The sequence below is a fragment of the Diadema antillarum genome, unplaced genomic scaffold, assembly GCF_040938485.1.
Source record: "Diadema antillarum isolate AM-2024a unplaced genomic scaffold, OU_Dant_1.0 seq00001670_RagTag, whole genome shotgun sequence".
Classification (NCBI taxonomy): Eukaryota; Metazoa; Echinodermata; class Echinoidea; order Diadematoida; family Diadematidae; genus Diadema; species Diadema antillarum.
Window position 1 is genome coordinate 354,305 of NW_027272367.1, and position 18,730 is coordinate 373,034.

An 18,730-nucleotide genomic window follows, 5' to 3' on the forward strand; every position below is an offset into this window, starting at 1 on the left:
AATTTGGTTCTTGATTTTTTTTAAAAAATATTTTTAATCTGAGCGCGTCTCTTCCATTGTGCTATCTCGAATAGCTGAACTAAACAAATTCAGTAATTAATTCCCAACATATCAAATCAGGAGACCGGTCTCCTGTTTGGATTCCACCGTTGTATTTAATGCGGTTGGAAATGATAAAAAAGTACACAGATGAGATAACTGCCGGTCGATAATAGTATCGAATAGTAATAGTATGCCAATGGTGTTAAGGCATACATGTACAACGCTGCGATTTTCCCTTCCATTTATTTTCAATGAAGAGATGAGATGAATGCTATACCAGTGACACGACCATGACGACCTAGACACTATGTTCGCCTGGTTACACGTACTGGCTACTCTCGAGGCTAGAGTACAACGACGCGGAAGATGAGGAAGATGAAGACTCGCTAGGGATCTCCCACGGGTTGATAAACTTCTTGGTGGTTGTAGAGATAGTAGTGGTAGGTCGTCTGGTGGTAGTGGTTCGAAGGGTGGTGGTTGGTCGGCGGGTAGTGGTTGGGCGGCGGGTAGTAGTTGTACGGAGAGTGGTGGTCGGCCTTCGAGTGGTAGTTGTGCGAAGAGTTGTGGTTGGCCGGCGGGTTGTTGTTGTGCGCCTTGTCGTAGTAGTGTAGTCACCAGTTGGCGCCAACTTCATACCGGGAAACAAAATCGGTTTTGGGCGTGGCTTAGGGCGTGGTCGTTTGGTCGCGCGTGGTCGTTTGGTAGGTCGTGGACGAACTCGGAGGGTAGACGGGGCTTCCGTGGTAGGTGCCTCCGTAGTTGGGGGTTCAGTGGTGATGGGGGCTCTGGGGAAAGAAATAGACAAGAATAATGACATGCAATCCTTCAACATAATTATTTTCTCAGGTTATTTCTCGCAGTGTTAACCCATGAGGGTAAAAACAAAATCCCAAGTGATGATACATGTATTAGAGAGCTAATGATAAAAGGACTTTACTTTTCTTCATCGACAATCATTGGTCGTACTTAGTTTCTTTCTACTTCAAATACATTACAAAGACACTCACGGGTGAAGAAGCTCGTCGAAGATGTCCACAATAAAGCCCCGATAGTTTCCGTACCGACTGCTGGTAAAGTGCATCCATACCTGGGTAGGAGACACACACGACGATAAAAGATAATTGCTATACACTTACATCGTGGAGCTTAGAGCTCCATTCACATACTATCATCTCTCCCAGGCGAGGATACTGATTACAGCTAAGAAGAGGAAGGGAAGGAGCGAACCACTACGCGATAGGGTGATGTGATTCCTGCAAGGGAAAGCGGGCCTGTCTTAATACGGTTATTTTGAGACAATGAGAAGTGTATAATGTAGCTGGACACAAACAGTATATGGTTAATGGGAAAGTAAAAGATGAAGGCGATTGGGTGAGATGGTGCGGATAGCTCTCCGTCTCGAGCGTACATGTATCTATCTTAAATCTGACAGTATTTTCAGAATAATTACTGTTTCAACAATAGTGATATAACTTTAACCCTAACCAGGCCGGGCTTTTTTTGGGTGTTCTGTGGCCGGGGAGGGGTTGATTCAACCCCCCCCCCCCGAGATCTCGGCCATCGATCGCGCAATCGCCATGAAATTTGGCACGTGCATTGCCTGTGGCGTATTCTACCACGCTATACAAAAAGAAAAGGAAATTTTCGTCATAATAATTAATTATGCTAATATATGCATAAAATCATACATTTTGCTCTAAATCAGAAATTAAAGCTCCTAGAATTTTCATTTTTGGTGAAAGCATTCTTTGTAGCATTCCTAACAATGTACTTGAAAAAAAATTTGGTATCAAAATAAATTTCTTATGTATTTTATTGTTTTATGAATTTCTTATGTATTTCTTTGTTTTTTCGATCTTTTGTTTTATCATTTTTTTTCCGCAAAAATTTATGACAGAACCTATTTCAAGCATAATTATGCTAAAATTAATTAGTTTCAGCCTATAAAAGTGAAAATAATCATATCTTTATGAATAAGAAGAGAAAACTCCATTTGCATAGACTTTATACACAAAATCACGTTTTTGAGCCATTTTTAGCCTGACAGGCATGTATAAAACGTCATGCAGCATCGTAACGGTATGCGCGATTATCACGAAAATGGTGTCAAAAGATGCGCGAGACTTGAAAGTAAAAAGTCAGCGAACGGCGCGGTCAAAAAATTTCGCGCAGCGGAGTAGTCGCGAAAAATGTCGAGGGGGGGGGGGGTTGATTCACCCCCCCCCCGGCCTTTTTAGGGTTAAAAGAAATAAATGAGATGAAATTTCGGGCATTGAGAGTGTTTCTTTAAATCACGTAGAGTGACTACATGAGTCGCTGCACCTACTTGTAAAACTTTACATCAGGGAGAAAGTTTTCACAGGCAGTCGAAGTCTATATACACTATAGTGGTAACTTTGGTAGCAGTATCTTTTTGTACTTACACGCAAAGTACTAGTGATATAATCACTTGAAAAATGGTGGGTGCCTAGAATTAGAAATTCATAGCTTGTTCTTTTATCAATTTCATGATGGTAATAATGGTTAGTTAAAGGAAATTGTGCTGATCTGAAAGGATATAACTTAGAATATTTAATAATTTTATACAATGTTCAATAATATCTTATATGATATAAAACACATCATGTAATTTGTAATATTCAAGAAGCCTGTGATATTATACAAATTAAGGTAAACAGAGATATCCAAAGAGTAACACAGCACGATGAATCAATATTAAATTGATTTTGATAAGCTATTTCCCTCAAGTCGTTTTCAGTAAGACTACACTACTTGGCAAGGTGAATTCTTTGAAAGATACATTACTGATATTGAGATTCGCGAGAATCTATATCTATAAAGTCATGGTCAGAAAGGTTTGCTTCATAAGAGGAAGAGTAGCTAACATGGCTAAGATGGCAGCACATAGAAAGGATACAAATTACAAATAACATCCTATTCATTAAATCTCGCTTCCGTTAAGAGGTTAATGACGATCTCTTGATGGCACTAATATTTTTTTCCCTCATTACTGTATGAGTTTCAAATATGTTTGAGCATTCCGTTTTGACTATTTGGCTTGCATCATGCAACGTTCATACATGTCATAATTGCCAACATCATGTATAATTCATTTTACTTGTTTGCAGGAATGTAAGATGCCACACCAGAAAGAGGATTTCCGATGATTTTGCCGACAGTGGGAGACAATGACGAGTATGTGTTTGGAAATTCTTACAGGAGTTGCTTGCTGTCTAACCTTTTTTATCATTTATTCCTATTTTTGTGTCAATATCTCTTCCATTTATTTGAGCTTAGTTGATGATACAGTATTGGTGGACATGAGAATTTGGCTTTTAACTTTTCTTTTTGCGAGATACCAAGAACACACGTATGAAATAGTACAGAGCATACCATTTAAAGAGAAATTCAAGGTTTATTTGATGAAAATCGGGTTTGGAATGGCTGGAACATTCAAAAACATAGTAAATTTAAGCAATCGTTACAAAAGGTGGGTCCCACAATTTATTAGGATCGCTCTGTTTTGGGTATCTCAGACATTTCAAAACCAATTTTCATCAAATAAGCGTTAATTCCTCATGGAAGTACGTGCTCTCCCATATTTCGTAAGAAGTTTCTCATTATCTCACTCCAAAATGTTATAAACCGGAAGTTAGGTCTCAACCAAAAATATACGCTCCCTTTAAAGTATACAAAAGAGTAAAAGTTAGAAGAGGTGGTTAACGACACTGGTCAGTAAGGTGATACATGTATATTATATTATAGAGGGCCAACACAGAACATTCATTATGCGGCACATCGAACAGTACGAGACTCGTTCATTGACAGACGCACAATTACTAGAAGGGTACAATTAGGACGGCACACCGTTAATTCCACTGCACAAGAAAGACAAACCGACATGGATCAACAATAACCTCCACGAGAGCGATAATAACCTCATCTCCAGAACTCGTGAACTCGTGTGGATAGGGCAGGTGGCGTCCACTGTGCATTGTTATGACGGCTGTGGTGCGATTTTCGTCGGGCTCTGCCCCGTTGCCCATGCTGAGATAATCCTGCTTCCATTCCGTGGAAAATTCGCGGAAGCTGATCCAGAGGCGACGTCCTTCCTCGTTCTTGATAGCCCACTTGCAGTCCATGTTACTGTTGTAGGCTAGGTTTGGGTAGTTCTTACTCGCTATCGCGATCGAGCCATTGCTGGGAACGACGAACGACCCGCCACAATCTGTTTGATTTACAGAAGAGAAAATAGTATTACATTCTTTGCGAGTGAAATATGAGTATCATTAGTATCAGAGTACATGTCTCGTACTCTGCGATCACCGTTGCCATTATTTCGTTCCTGAAGTCATGTGTATTCAAATTATTTTCACTTCGGATTTACGTAGAGTTAGGAGTCGTTCAAACATCTTTACATGGATTTCACTGTTGCTACTTTAATCGTGCAAGTCAAATTAAAATCTGAAAAGGAAGTATGTGCGAAAATCATTAATTTCAAAGTAGACCTGCTTTAGCAAAGAAGAGACTGCATGACTGACGACCACATGATTAAATATTGCCCCAGCTGTTCAGAACGAATATGCCGATGGCGTTTGAAAGGGAGAGAATAGCTGCCTTAGTATCTTCCTTCTCAATTGGCAGTACACGAGGAAGAAGGAAATACTCTAGAAATGTTTTCTTAGAAGTTGATACACCAAAGGATTAAGCTTGGACCATTTTCACACCGAAGCATGGGTCGATATCAATGCACAGTTCAGACTTTTACCGTCTTCGAAACACCAAGGATCAACGTTTATGAAACAAAGGAAACTTCCAATGATCATATGGAAATGATATTGTAAGCAGTCGGGCTATTGCCTTTTCATACATCCGTATATACGAACCCGTTATAGGGACCTCTCTAAATTTGGTGACGAAGCCCTGTCTTGCAATAGACAGACTCGACTCAAACATGAGCCACACGTCTGATGCCGTAGAGACGTGTCGCAGCGCCCCGTAATCTCGCTGTAAACCAGTGTAGCGGTAGAACATGGGATAGCGTCTCACCGTGGGACCGTTCCCAAGACTGAGATAATCTTCGCCCTCCTCCAGATCGAAGAGGGTAAAACTGCGAAATGACACAAGATGACATAATAGGTTGATTCCATGGAAATTATCTATCATTTTAGGACAGAAGCGTTGTTTTGTGTCCAAATTTGTCTTCCTATTGCTGAATGACGATGACACAGTAACCTATAATCAATATCCACTGATTAAAATGATCTGAAATCAAATCAAATCAAATACAAAACATCGATTTGAAATCACGATTGATAAATCAATAGCTGGATTTCGATGATTATAAGGAGAATCTCATGGCATCCAAAATCAAACCTCAGTGGTATATCTTCAATGGAATAACATTGCTAAGACGATGAGGAAATCCACACATGTCGGTACGTTTCAAGACTAATGGCATTTACCGAGTACGTTGTCTTTGCACATATAAGCCTACGAGTTCGCGACGACTTTGGAGTATCTAAGATGACAGCCACATCATACACTAGGTAAATCTTAAAGAACACCTATAGATGTCAATCAAAGTGACGGATATTAATACAAATCTCACTTTTTGTATTCGCACTAAAATTTCTTGAGGTAATGATATAAGAGACACATTTTCCACGCCTACCGTATCTCAATTCGGCGACCCTTTCTTGCCGATATAATCCACGTACAATGCACGTGGGTTTCGTAGAAGTCTGGGTAGCCTGGTGACGTCACAGTCAACTCTCCTTCTGGTGGGATTCCAATATGGCTGCCGCAATCTGGAGAAAGAATACAAATGGTGATTCTTGGAAGATAATTACTAGACTCAAAACTGACAGAGTCCACTGGGCGAGTTTGTTGTTATATAAAATTCATATTGTTACAGTCGTCGGTACGGACAACACTTAGATGTATGGTGTGTCCTCATAGAGTGTTGATGGCGTTAAGAATCATAATCATTATTATCATCATACTCATCATCATCATCATCATCATCATCATTGTTATTATTATCCTCATCGTTATCATCATTACGCACTCCAATATGTACCACCATCATCTAAAGCATGTCTGGCGGTTTGTCGTGTTCACTCATTTTATACATCAAACAATTAATTATCCCCCCCCCCCCCCCGAAATCGAGAGATATATTAACATATAATGAATATATTATGTACAAGACTAAAGTCTAGTAAAGTTATTTGGGTGTGTGTGTGTGTGTACATGATCTAATATCGGAAACATCAAAATAGATACCCTTTCTACAAAGCTGGTGACTCAGAAAATGATTACGTGTCACAGATCTACCAAAAGACCTGCATATACTGCATAGAATATGTCCTATGGGGGAAAAGTGGTCATCTCCGACACGACGGTCGAAAAATTCTAGTTTGAGGGAAATGCGTTGGTGACGTTAGAGAGTAGTAAGTAGAGTTTTTTTTTTTTTTTTTTTTTTTTTTTTTTTATTCATAGGTAGGCACTTACCTGTGTTTGGACGGGTCCGCAATGGGTTCGAGCCTATGAAAATTTCAGCTGCAAATATGAAAGAAATGAGAGGGCAAATACACCAATATCATAAAGCACTTTACTGATGTTTAACGTAAACTTTGGTTCAAAATTGATTATTCCAACTGAACACTAGTAATACATTTCAACACACGCAACACACCACGCATCCCGTAACACGTTGATTTCACACTACAGATGACTAATTAAACAGTTATGGTTGATTGGATTGAGAACCCGGACATGGATATATACTGATGGCTGTAGAGCTAAGACATGCATTCAATCAGGCGCCGACTCCACGAAGTCGTTCATTAAATCTGTTTATTAGCCGAGCTATCGAAGCTCAAGTTTTATCACTCTTTTTTAACTTTTATGAGGTGACAGTTGACGATCTTTTTTTTCTTCCGACTTTTACCTCATCCTTCATCCGTATCGGGGCAATCACCCCCCCCCCCCCCCGATGGCAATTGCCCCCGGCTAAATACTGGTTAGTGATAAGGTTAGAGTACAGATTAGGGTTAGGGTTAGGTTTAGGGTTAGGGTTAGAGTTTCCTGAGTTAAGGTTAGGATTAGGTTCAGGATTAGGATTGGTATTAGGGTCAGGGGAAGGGTCCGGGGTAATTGCCCTAGACCCTCCCTCATCATCTCTCGCGCCACTCTTTCTCTATACCTGGTCTCATGTCGAAGTATTTAGGGTCGTCTGCGACTTCGATGACGAATCCCTTGTCCGTATCCCAATCGTCGGATCGAAAGGAAACCCAGATTTGATGAGGGTTGGGCATCCCACGAGTGGTTTTGAAAGGCGGCGGACTAGCGTGGCCTGACATTTTGTATAGTAACACAGTGTTCTCGTCATCCCTGATGAGCCCCTGGCCGATCGACAGGTAGTCGTAGTTGGTTTCGGTGTCGAATCGTAGGAACCTGATGTAGAGGTCTCGACTCGGGTCAGCGTGTGACACCGTCCAGAAACAGTAGCGATCCGTCAAATATGGATTCGGGAAAGTTGGAGACTTAATCCGAAACCTCTTTCGTTTCTTGTCTGGCTTGATGACGAAATCTTCGCCACACCCTGAGAAGAAGAACATGAAGAAGAAACAGTAAAACAATTTTGTTTTTAAATCTACGATATCTAATGTCTCTTATATAATGATCATTATATATAACTATATACATGATATACATGTATACTTCATGCATGCATAATGTTGATTGGCAAAGAAAGATGAGAGAATTTCAACAGTTATATGGGGGAAATCTGATTTGAAGTGTGTTTGCTTTAGTTCTTTTGCTTATTCACTTCACCCGCTGAAAATATAGATCATGAGATCGTTAACTTTTTGGAGAGGTTGGCTTGTGTAGAACATAGGAACGCAGGGTAAACGAATGCACGCTAAAGTGATAACGATCTCTCTGTTGGGGCGACCAAGGAGCTATTACACATAGCTCCTTGGAGCGATAGATAAAAATCGGGCTTTTCAATGTAGATGACATCAAGTAAAAGATAAAAGGCAAGCAAATGGACTTAAAATCACCAAAAAATGAAAGATACACAAATTACTGAGCAAATACATCTCCAAGCACAAATAAAATTCACAGTACGTACAAAGAGGGCAGTTGGCATGTCCTATACACTCAACACAACCAACGCCATAATGATTTTTGCACCATCCAATCATCAATGGAGAGTGATCTGACCCATTCCATAAAACGGTCATGTGACTGGAATCACGTGACATGTACAGTACTGATACTGGAAGCTCTATTCAGTACAAACAGTTCGCAGGGTTAGCGACGTTACCAGAGTTCATTCACTTCAATTGAGAACACAGGTGATCATTAACAGTTTCCGAACAATACAACACGATAGTGCTGCATGCTCATTAAAACTAGAAATATCGCTATGGCAACTGGTATGCGTCCGCTGTGTCGCATGATTCTCTCATTAGGTCCGATCAATCTTACCAATGTGAGACTGTTTTGTATAGTTGGCAAATAATCACTGTCTGATCATGTTTAATCAAGTGCATAATTATACATTAAGTCAATTCCAGGGTTTTCATAGAGAGAACCTGACCTTTGACCCTTCACCTCGTGACCGAAAAGTTTACGAGAGAATCATTGTCAGGGGATACAATGTATAGGTGTACACATTTTCATGAAGATACTATGAGCCATTTTCGATACATAGAGCAAAATGAAAATAGAGAAATCTAGCATTCTTACTTAACCTTTGACCGCATGGCCGTTCCCTATGAAGAATTTTGTTCTGCCTAGACTGGTGGTACTTGTATACACTATGTTTCATGAGGATAGTTATCATCATGTACCTTTCCAAGCATTGCAGAGATATGGGGAAAATTGTAACATTTCAGAATTTGATCTAGAGCACCTGCGCCCACAAGTTGATAGGCTACTATAGTCCTACTCCCCTCAAACATTAAAGTCCCCTCATAATCAACAGTACTACTTATGCCAAGTTATGAGTGGATACCTCAAAAACACAAACTGTTCTCAAGTAACTTCGTCCACAAGTTCGATTACGGACGGAGGCATACAAAGTAAAAATAACTAAATTGGAGTGAATGTGGTAAGAGGATTATGTTTTTTTTTTCATACAAATATAAAAAAAAAGAATAATAGAACGGCTATGTGACATATTGACGGGCACAAGTTTTGAAGTCAGGCGCATTTGGAAAGTGTAGTTTCCTACTTGTTGCAAAGTGACAGATTGTGAAAAGACATGTATTGCACTGTCTGGAAAACTGTAAATAATTGTACAACCTGAAGAGCATAAAGCAATCATCAGCAGACATCGTGTGAGTTGTATAGGTGTATAGTATATTCAAAAGGAGAATTTTACAAGCAATCACGTGACTTACTGGAGGGAGCTTGTCGCTTCCAGTGACACCACTTCGGGTTTTCATCACCTACACAGAAGCGTTCGTCTGTCCTGCCGTACGAGTCAATGGTGCTATTGATGCACGCTTCCCGCGCTTCGGCGCCACATGTCTGACGTACAAAGCAACAGTAAGGTCATGTTATTCTCATTCGTATGCAACGAACACAAACTTGCTGACGGGTTAGTAACAAGAGCAAAGTGATACAATTACATGTCATAGTTGCGCTAATTGAATGCATGTATAGTCTCTATTTTCATCGAGTGAAATGCAAGCGACTTAGCCTGTATCACCAATCTATTGGTCTCCATAAAAAGTCAAACAATCTTCAAATGGTTAATTAGGAATGCATTTCATTGTATTTAAGACACTTTTCTGTCATTTTCCGCAACGTCTATTGTCCTCAAGATTATCATTATTATATTTCGTGACATAAAGTTTATGGGTTGATTTCGTGTAGGCATAATGTGCATTGCACTAGTTAGGTTCTGTTGCTGTTTTATGTACCCGACATTAGAAAACATTGCAGAATAGTACATCGTAGGAAAGAGAAAGGCTGTCAGTGGTGGTACGTAGTAACATATTTGTGGATTGCTAAGAACTACAGCTGCCCGATGAGATCGGCGCAAAGATATGACGATCCTCAGGATTTGGACGCGAGAAAATTATACAGGTTGCGCAGTGAGCTTTTTGAGATGTCATGTAGGACACATAAATTTTCAATAGTTGACAATGTGTGCTTTAGAAAGAAAAATATTAGTACAGCATCAGAAGTCACAACCTGTAATGCTGAGAATATTCAGCCTTTTGCAGCTATAATAATTATAGTTTAATTATCCACGGCACCCTCTTCAATTTTTCCGCTGATCTATCACAGGGTTTCTATCATTATTATCATGCATTATACCTTCTAGAGCTTTCCCAATCCCTGGTTTAAGGCGATAGTAATCTGCTGCTACGCCTACAAACGTTTCTCAGTTTTATTCGTGAGGGTACACTTATAATAATTACACAAGACGGTTCCCTTCACTTGATGGACATCTATCATATTGATATTGTCTATCAAGGTCTAAGTTCATTATGTCAAACAGTCAGAATGTTGCTTTCTATACAAATGTATTACACTTGAAGGAATGACAGAGAACGGAAGGTCGGGCTAGTCACCTGAGTGCCGTCACACAGCTGATCCCACATGACACACAGCGATTCCTCCGGACATTGGATTCCCTTGAACGGATCTCTCTCACAAACTGCAAAAAACAAATAAACAAGACAACACTGAGGAAATGGGTCGGAGGTTAGGGATTATATACATGGGTCGGTCAACAATCTAGACTCCGAGAGACAAGGATCAATGGTAAAATTCAACGTGCACACTTTGCTACAGGTTAGATCTGCGAAGTTGATTGTAGAACACCTGGAGCTTCAATAAGCGCCTTGGTTAAAGAGAGATCATTCCAGGATATGAAAGGGAAAAATCTACTTTCTACTACTAGGCTTTCCTTTGAGAGTGTGTATACCGTATATAAGATGATTTATTTTGGTTAGGAAACATTATCCATAATATGGATGGCATGTTTGAAAGGAGGCCCCGCCTTAAGTACGATAATCATTCTCTTGGTCACGTTAAAGAGAGATTCTGCATCAGTTGACAGGTAAATAAAACTCCAAAAGCATAACAATGACAATTTGCAAAATCGGATAAAAATTAAAAGAGCCATAAAATTGTGAATTGACTGCATTAAAAAAAATAGTTCTGGAACAGTCAATATAAATAATTATGCAAATGAGTTGGTTAACGATGCCTTCTAGTGTTGATGTCTGATGATGTACTCTTTCTTTTGGTTGTTCTAAACAATGTAAAAGACCGTAACTAACCGTAAAATGACAGTAACCCCGAGGTTCAGGTGATATACACCTGTTATTCAGCTCTCAGTTTTCTCTTCCCTAACAATTACTGACGTATCAGCTTGGTGCGGTAAGTCCTTTAATTCTTTGACCTCGAACAATTTCTACTGCTTTCGGACTGTCCGAAACGTGTAATGCCTAGACCCAAGTGGTCACTTTCCTTTCGTTTCTCTTCCCATGCCTCATCAGAGCCCATATGTTTCGCCCACCTGCACATGTAATGGTGCAGTGGCCTTTAGTTTACAAGCATTTATACGATGTTACCAAACTGCTACATACAGTATGCCTATATAATATGATGCGCATTCACACATCTCTCATGATGTCCATCAAATCATTTCAAAATGACCACGTCCTACTAGTATATCAATGTTGCTCTAACCTGATGACTCTCTCGAAATGTATATAATTATTTACAGGAGGACCAGGGAGGTGGTAAGAGACTCCCACCTCCCTGGGAGGACCATAGGAGGACCAGGGAGGTGGTAAGAGACTCCCACCTCCCTGGGAGGACCATAGGAGGACCAGGGAGGTGGTAAGAGACTCCCACCTCCCTGGGAGGACCATATGATTTGTTGCATAATGTGAAGAAAGAAAACTTGTTGATTGACTTACAATAAAGGTCATTGTTATTGAGGTGCTGCCTCAGAGTAGAAATCAGGTATTTTGTGTACTTCCAGCCATACCCTATAGGTTCAGGCTCGGGGTTTCTCTCTCTCTTGTGACGGCCTGTTCGAGTTATGTCGTCTGTCTAAAGAAAACAACAAAGATGAAAGGAACGATAATTAATCAAAAAGTAATAAACTCTCAAGACCATCAGAATAGAGCTCAAATTCAAAAGACTCACTCGTGATGTTAGGAGAAGCCGGCCACAACAAGATTTATATACACTGATGGGGAATTATCTGAGTAATTATTTGCATTTCATTCGTTTTTCTTTCTTCATCTTTTCTTTGTACAATTCAGCATAATAAAAATGATAATGACATGAAGATGATGATGATAATAATAATAGTAATAATAATGGTACTACTACTACTACTACTACAACTACTTCTACTAATGAAGATAATAATGATAATAATAACAAAAATAATAATGATAATAATGATACAAAAACAACACACATGTATGCACAGATGAAAATTGATAAGATATTCCGAGTCCCCACAAGATCCTTAATGAATTCACTTAAAGGAAAAACCAATTTTCGCCTCATCAGGCCTACTTGAATACAAATAGAGAATAGGCTGATCATTATCTCTATCAATGCAACACTATCATTCTGTAATCTTTACTTTGCTAATGAAGCGTGATGAAATCAATACAAATGAGTGGAAATACATTTAGTACCACTACCAGCTTGTTGCTAGGCTATGTATTGTACATGAACTGCTGACAGCGGGAAAAAAAACCCAAACTATTAATATATCCAGTCGAGTGCAAAGCGAGAAGCCAGCTAAAATTGGCACGATTTCTAAAAAAAAAAAATCCCATGTTTATCCCAATTTCATCTCTCTCCCGTCTCAGACTCAACCCACTTATCATAGTTTACATTATGGACTGTTCGTATCAGATAAATATACAAACACATACCTATATTAAATTTTAGAAATGACACGTAGGCCTACGTACAATATCAAATGCATCATATCACGACAAGAGCATTAGGCATCATAATATGTGTATGTGCGTGTATGTCTGTCTATTAAACATGTATGTCTGTCTATTAAACAACATCAGTGGAGCCAATATGAAATAGATATGCGTGAAATAACATTAACGCTTTGGCACAGTTATGATAAATAACTGAGGTCAATTCAGTAACTGAGCATTACACAAGCTATTGCCATATGAAATAACAATAGCATAACATTGGATATATGAATACACTTCCTCGAATCCCTTTTAAAGTTTTAAGGTCAGGATAAAATAAATACTAGATCTTCATGCGAACACAGCGGAGAAGGAAGAAACTCAACATTTCAGATACATTTTTAAACATGACGTTCATCACACAGGGCAAGAAAGTTTTTTTTTCCTCTAATCTCACCCATCCCTTATCTTTTTTTTTTAATCTTCCACTCTGAGCGTAACTTACGTAAGCTTGTCAGTCAAGCGTTGAGGTCAGCAAAATACACCAAATAAGCACAAATTTACCGCACAGAGAAGCATGCATGAAATTCGTCTCTAGACGTGTTTCTGTTCTAGCAATAGCATGAAATATTGTTTAGATCACATAGTTCTCCTCTCAAATGTAACTCTACTGGCACACCATATATCATTCAGGTGGATTTTATCACCAGAATAATGTAACACCGACAGAAGTATTTTTCAAATTCGTATAAAAATGAATACGTTATTTTATCTCTGTATAAATCAATCGTTTTCGTCAAACAGGCCTACATGTAAATTGGATGAGTCACTATAATTTGTCTACCAACTTTTGTAGTACAAGAATGTTTTTTTTTTGTCTGTCATTTAGCAATGTCGAATTCTCTCCCCTTGAGTTGTCGTTGCTAAGTTACAAGACTTCAATATTAATTATTTGAAGAAGGTCACATCTTATTCTCATTGATTAGTTAAAGAAGGTCACATCTCATCATCACTGATGGGATATCAAACAAGGATCTTCATTATTACGTGAAAGGGAAGACTTGATTGGATGAGGTGATGGCGTCTGTCACCCAGCGCAGCAGAAGGGGGGGGGGGGGGGGGGGGGGGGGGTAATGAATTCCTTTTGACAGGTTGAAAATTCTTAGAGATACAGTTTACCTTTGGGAGCAGTGATTTTAAAAATGTTTAAATATCACATTTAATGCATACGTGTAGGTCAGTTGTATCACAAAACATCCTACCATGTAAAAATTTGCAATAAAACCTAAAATATAAGGTGATATCACTATTTTTCTCAATAAACCATAGCTGTAGACGGTTTAGTTTAGAAACATTTTTATTGTATCATTGTTCATATTTTGTACATTAACAATACTTAACATTAATTATACTGATTCAAATTTTTACAACGGTTGTTTCTATCCCTAACTCACATTTAAGAACTATTTTGAAGCCGTAAAGCTGGGTTTTTGTTTCATCTGCAAATGGTAATTATGCCTTTAAATTACTATCATAGAATTATTCTTTCCTGCAGCATGAGTTTTGCCATTCCCCTCATCTCACCAGGCCCCTCATCATCTCACCAGGCCCCTCATCATCTCACCAGGCCCCTCATCTCACCAGGCCCCTCATCATCTCACCAGGCCCCTCATCTCACCAGGCCCCTCATCATCTCACCAGGCCCCTCATCATCTCACCAGGCCCCTCATCTCACCAGGCCCCTCATCATCTCACCAGGCCCCTCATCTCACCAGGCCCCTCATCATCTCACCAGGCCCCTCATCTCACCAGGCCCCTCATCTCACCAGGCCCCTCATCTCACCAGGCCCCTCACCTCACCAGGCCCCTCATCTCACCAGGCCCCTCATCTCACCATCTCATCTCACCAGGCCCCTCATCATCTCACCAGGCCCCTCATCTCACCAGGCCCCTCACCTCACCAGGCCCCTCATCTCACCAGGCCCCTCATCTCACCATCTCATTCCCTCATCTCACCAGGCCCCTCACCTCACCAGGCCCCTCATCTCACCAGGCCCCTCATCTCACCTGGCCCCTCATCTCACCAGGCCCCTCATCTCACCAGGCCCCTCATCTCACCATTCCCCTCATCTCACCAGGCCCCTCATCTCACCATTTCAACATTTCATAGAGAATGAAATGAACTTAAAAATCTACAAATATGCCTAAACACATATGTATGAAGAGAGTCAGAGAGAGAGAGAGATAGAGAGAGAGAGAGAGAGAGAGAGATAGGTGAGGGGGTTGGGAGAGAATGGTAAAAAGTAAAATCGGTCGTGAAATAAGAAAGTAATAGGGAGTGTTACAGGTGTTTTATTAACAGTTTTACATCTAACCAACGTTTATATTTTAATAAGAACGTTGCATGTGATCATTTAATTGTTTCATCTCGTGACCTCTCACACTGGGGTGTAATGAAATATATAGGCCTAGAAAGTAATTGCAAATCATACTGTTTTTTTTTCAAACACGAATTCAAATGAAAGATTTTTGTGCAAATAATTTCAAGACTAGAGAGCATTGACATCATAACCACGTCTATACTAGTACGTCATTATGACCGTGACATGTAACACTTTTTTTCCCTGCAAAAGTGATTTGTAAACATAGGCCTTTACATTTATAGGTGTAGTGTGTGTCAATATTTTGATAAAATTTCTACCTATCTGGTCATTTGGTTTTCACTGATGGATTCTTTTTTATTATTTCTGCATTTACTGATTCAACATGACTGTTTGAGTAGATTTTCCCTTTAACATTCCAAAAATATCGATGACATCAACCACTGTCATTTGATTTTGACTAACTGCTATAGTGCGACATAAACGCGACTGTTAATGTTGTCATAAATCATATTTTGTCTGATTTTAATGGTACTTTCACTTTCCCTTTCGCTTCACTCTTCGAGTGAAATCGAACACTTCGTGGAATCTCCTCACCGTGACACGATGCGAGCTCGAGATGGGATAAATACCTTGAGGTTTTGAAGGTATTTCGCAGAGTCAAATAAACTTTGGTCTCGAGACGATGATGATCTTGCCTTATTGTAGCTTACGGGTGACAAATAAATTCGTGAGGACGCGCGGATTGTGTTATAAATGTCGAATGATAAAGCCATATGAGGGACAATATGTTACAACATGCACACTTTTACATGGACAGGCAGGACATGTTTCTGGGTATCGTCATACTCTATTTAAATTGCTGCAATTTCAAAGAAGCTCATTGACAAACTCTCGAGAGACAGGAAACATTCATGATTTATGATAAACCTGAACCATTCAAGGTAGCATCGATGTCTACTCAAAAAGGGACTGACAGTAGAACACATAACACAACCTTCCAGGTCTTGGTGACAGTCAAGTGTGATCTTTAACATGTGTTTTCGATAGTTGTGGATTAAAACGCTGACAGTATGAAATTGCCGTTCAAGGCCAAAACAATCCCGAATCCCCAGACGATGGGATCACTAAGCTAATAACAATCTCAGTCGGAGCCACATCCTCGCTGGCTGGTCTGACACTATTGTCCGATTAATGTTACTTTTCGTCTCCCTATCAACCAGACCCGTTTCCACGCCCGTTCGACTCGTCACCACATACCATCACCGTCTTTCCATACTGCAGATGGTATTTAAGGGTTGAAATCAGCTTAAAAACAGTGATGTCGTTCAAAATGAAAAGCAAAAGAAGTAAAAAAAAAATACTATCTTACCTCTTCATAGGGTTTAGGTAGGGCCACGTGAAAAACTCCGAGCATTAGTAAACTGAGAGCGTATGAATTCTTCATTCTCAGCACAGCTTTCCGCAGTTCTCACTCACAAAATAATGATGATATTCTGCCGTCTTTCCTCTTGCCTTGCCTGTGTCTTCTAGCCTGGCTGATAACGGTCTTTTGCTTCAACGATGAACAGATCGCAGAGAGGGGATGACCAGACGAAAAACTGGTAGATGTTTCTCCGAACTCTGTATCAACCTTTCCCCCCTCAACGCCCTTGAAAAGGCCTGAAAGGGAACTCGTGGCGACGGCTGAATTAGTGACTGTATGTAACGTGTCTTATTTTTTCTGCTCCGGAAGAGTGAAAGAAAACAGATGGGGTTTGGTTCTTTCCTTGTTTCACCTCAGCCGCTGATCTGCCGCACCATCACAGTCTGCGACCCATTTGTAAGTGAACTCAATGCTCAAGCCTTTGGAGCTGAATGTATTGGTAGTTTCTATCGACCTGTAGAAAGATCCTGGGCGATCAGAGGTATTTAGCTCATTAGGCTGGTCTCCAAAGCAAAACTCAGATGTCTCTTCTCTCTACAGGTGGTTCAGCATAGACTGCGAGTTGTCTTTTTGACGCTGGCAGGAGGAAAGCATTGATAGCGTCACCCGATTTATTGCAAACGGTGACAAATGGTAGCAAATTAACAAGAATAAAAAAACAGGTCTCTACCCAAACGCGACTTTTTTCTCGTGCGGAAGGAAACACTGCGAGGAGAAGTCGGCAGATCAAGCTCCATGTGACTGTGCTCTCTCTTATCACTTACGATCTTAGCTTCCGTAGTCTCTTTCCTGTAAATTGTCTATCAAAATTTACCAAATTAACTGCAGGGGTTAGCCACTCTATCTGATCAATGAGTAAAGCATTGTACGCTACCAGTTTATTTCCCAGAAAGTGATTGTTTACTCGAAAGCAAACAATGCGCAGAAATGTAACCAACTGGCAAGACTATTAAGTCGACGTCATTGTGACGTCACCAAAACCGAGTGACATCTTGAGGGAGGTTGGAAGTTTCTGGCAACGGAGGGAGCGTCCGGCCGGCGAGATTTCTTTTGTTGTGAGAAATCGAAGTCGTTTGAAATCATCCCGAAACATTGAATCGTCATAATAATGGAATTCTAATGCTTAATCGCAGTCACTTCCAATTTCCTCTTTGCAACCACCTCAGAAGGCCGTCTGGTCACGAGTATCAGTACTGCACCACTTGTTTCATTGCGACAGAAGAGAAAAGAAGAATACCTCCTGTGGTTTTGGAGAAATTGGATCCATGGAAAGAGGAAATTTGTAATACTTGAAGGGATTGATAGAGACAGATGAAAATCAGAACACAGTTATGATTGGTCTTATCAAACTGTCTAGGATTCTAAATAAAACAACACATCATGCTTTGAATACACAGCATCTTGCAGCACTAACACAACGCCACCAAATGTGACAAAGATTAATGATCACCCCCTCAAACACTAGAGTCAGATACAAATTATGACAAATGTGATGAATGAAATAGGCGCAAGCTAACTAAGGCTTCTTGGGCATCAACAAGACGTACATTGTATAATCAATAACATAAAAAACATGCAGCAACAAAATGATAAACTATTTGAAATGAAAGAAAGAATAACTCGATTCAATGTCACGCATCTTAATCATTGAATTGAATGGAATTAAAAAATGAATTGAATCATAACATAATTATATATAGGTTAATCATATAACTTTATTCATATTCACACATAGGCCCAATATTTTTATATACTTATATATAAATATAGATATATTTTCCCGAGCAAAAACTGGCTTATTTTAGTGAAAGTGTGCCCGGGTATTTTGTGTATGAATGTTTGGCTGCTTGTCTGTATGAAGATGGGAAGAAGTCTATAATGTATACCTTGCTGAGGACAAAGTTATGATTGTTCAATAGGCCTATAGGCCTTATATTATT

General features: G+C 39.8%; 1 protein-coding gene across 2 annotated transcripts; it reads right to left on the reverse strand.

The window, feature by feature from the left end:
• Positions 1 to 341: 341 nt before the first annotated feature.
• Positions 342 to 17,572, reverse strand: LOC139711557 (bone morphogenetic protein 1-like). Of its 2 annotated transcripts, none has more exons than XM_071623433.1 (11): positions 16,737 to 17,572; positions 12,003 to 12,138; positions 10,644 to 10,729; positions 9,462 to 9,591; positions 7,253 to 7,651; positions 6,559 to 6,606; positions 5,717 to 5,852; positions 4,929 to 5,152; positions 3,981 to 4,270; positions 1,050 to 1,129; positions 342 to 827 (listed from the first exon to the last, which is right to left on the reverse strand). In XM_071623433.1, the coding sequence occupies exons 1-11, from the start codon at positions 16,809 to 16,811 to the stop codon at positions 362 to 364; spliced, it is 2,070 nt and encodes a 689-aa protein (XP_071479534.1). In that variant the 5' UTR covers positions 16,812 to 17,572; the 3' UTR covers positions 342 to 361. The 2 variants fall into 2 exon arrangements, with proteins under 2 accessions (XP_071479534.1, XP_071479533.1); XM_071623432.1 differs by having other exon boundaries at positions 3,960 to 4,270.
• Between the last annotated feature and the right edge of the window lie 1,158 nt (positions 17,573 to 18,730).

What these genes read in the sequence shown, in the direction of transcription:
- LOC139711557 (XM_071623432.1), bottom strand. Translation starts at nt 16,811, where the DNA reads ATGAAGAATTCATACGCTCTCAGTTTACTAATGCTCGGAGTTTTTCAC. An exon ending in GCGGACCCGTCCAAACACAG is followed by an intron (nt 5,853 to 6,558) that starts GTAAGTGCCTAC and finishes TTCTTTCTCCAG; the next exon opens with ATTGCGGCAGCCATATTGGA. An exon ending in TTATTATCGCTCTCGTGGAG is followed by an intron (nt 1,130 to 3,959) that starts GTTATTGTTGAT and finishes TCTCCTACCCAG; the next exon opens with GTATGGATGCACTTTACCAG.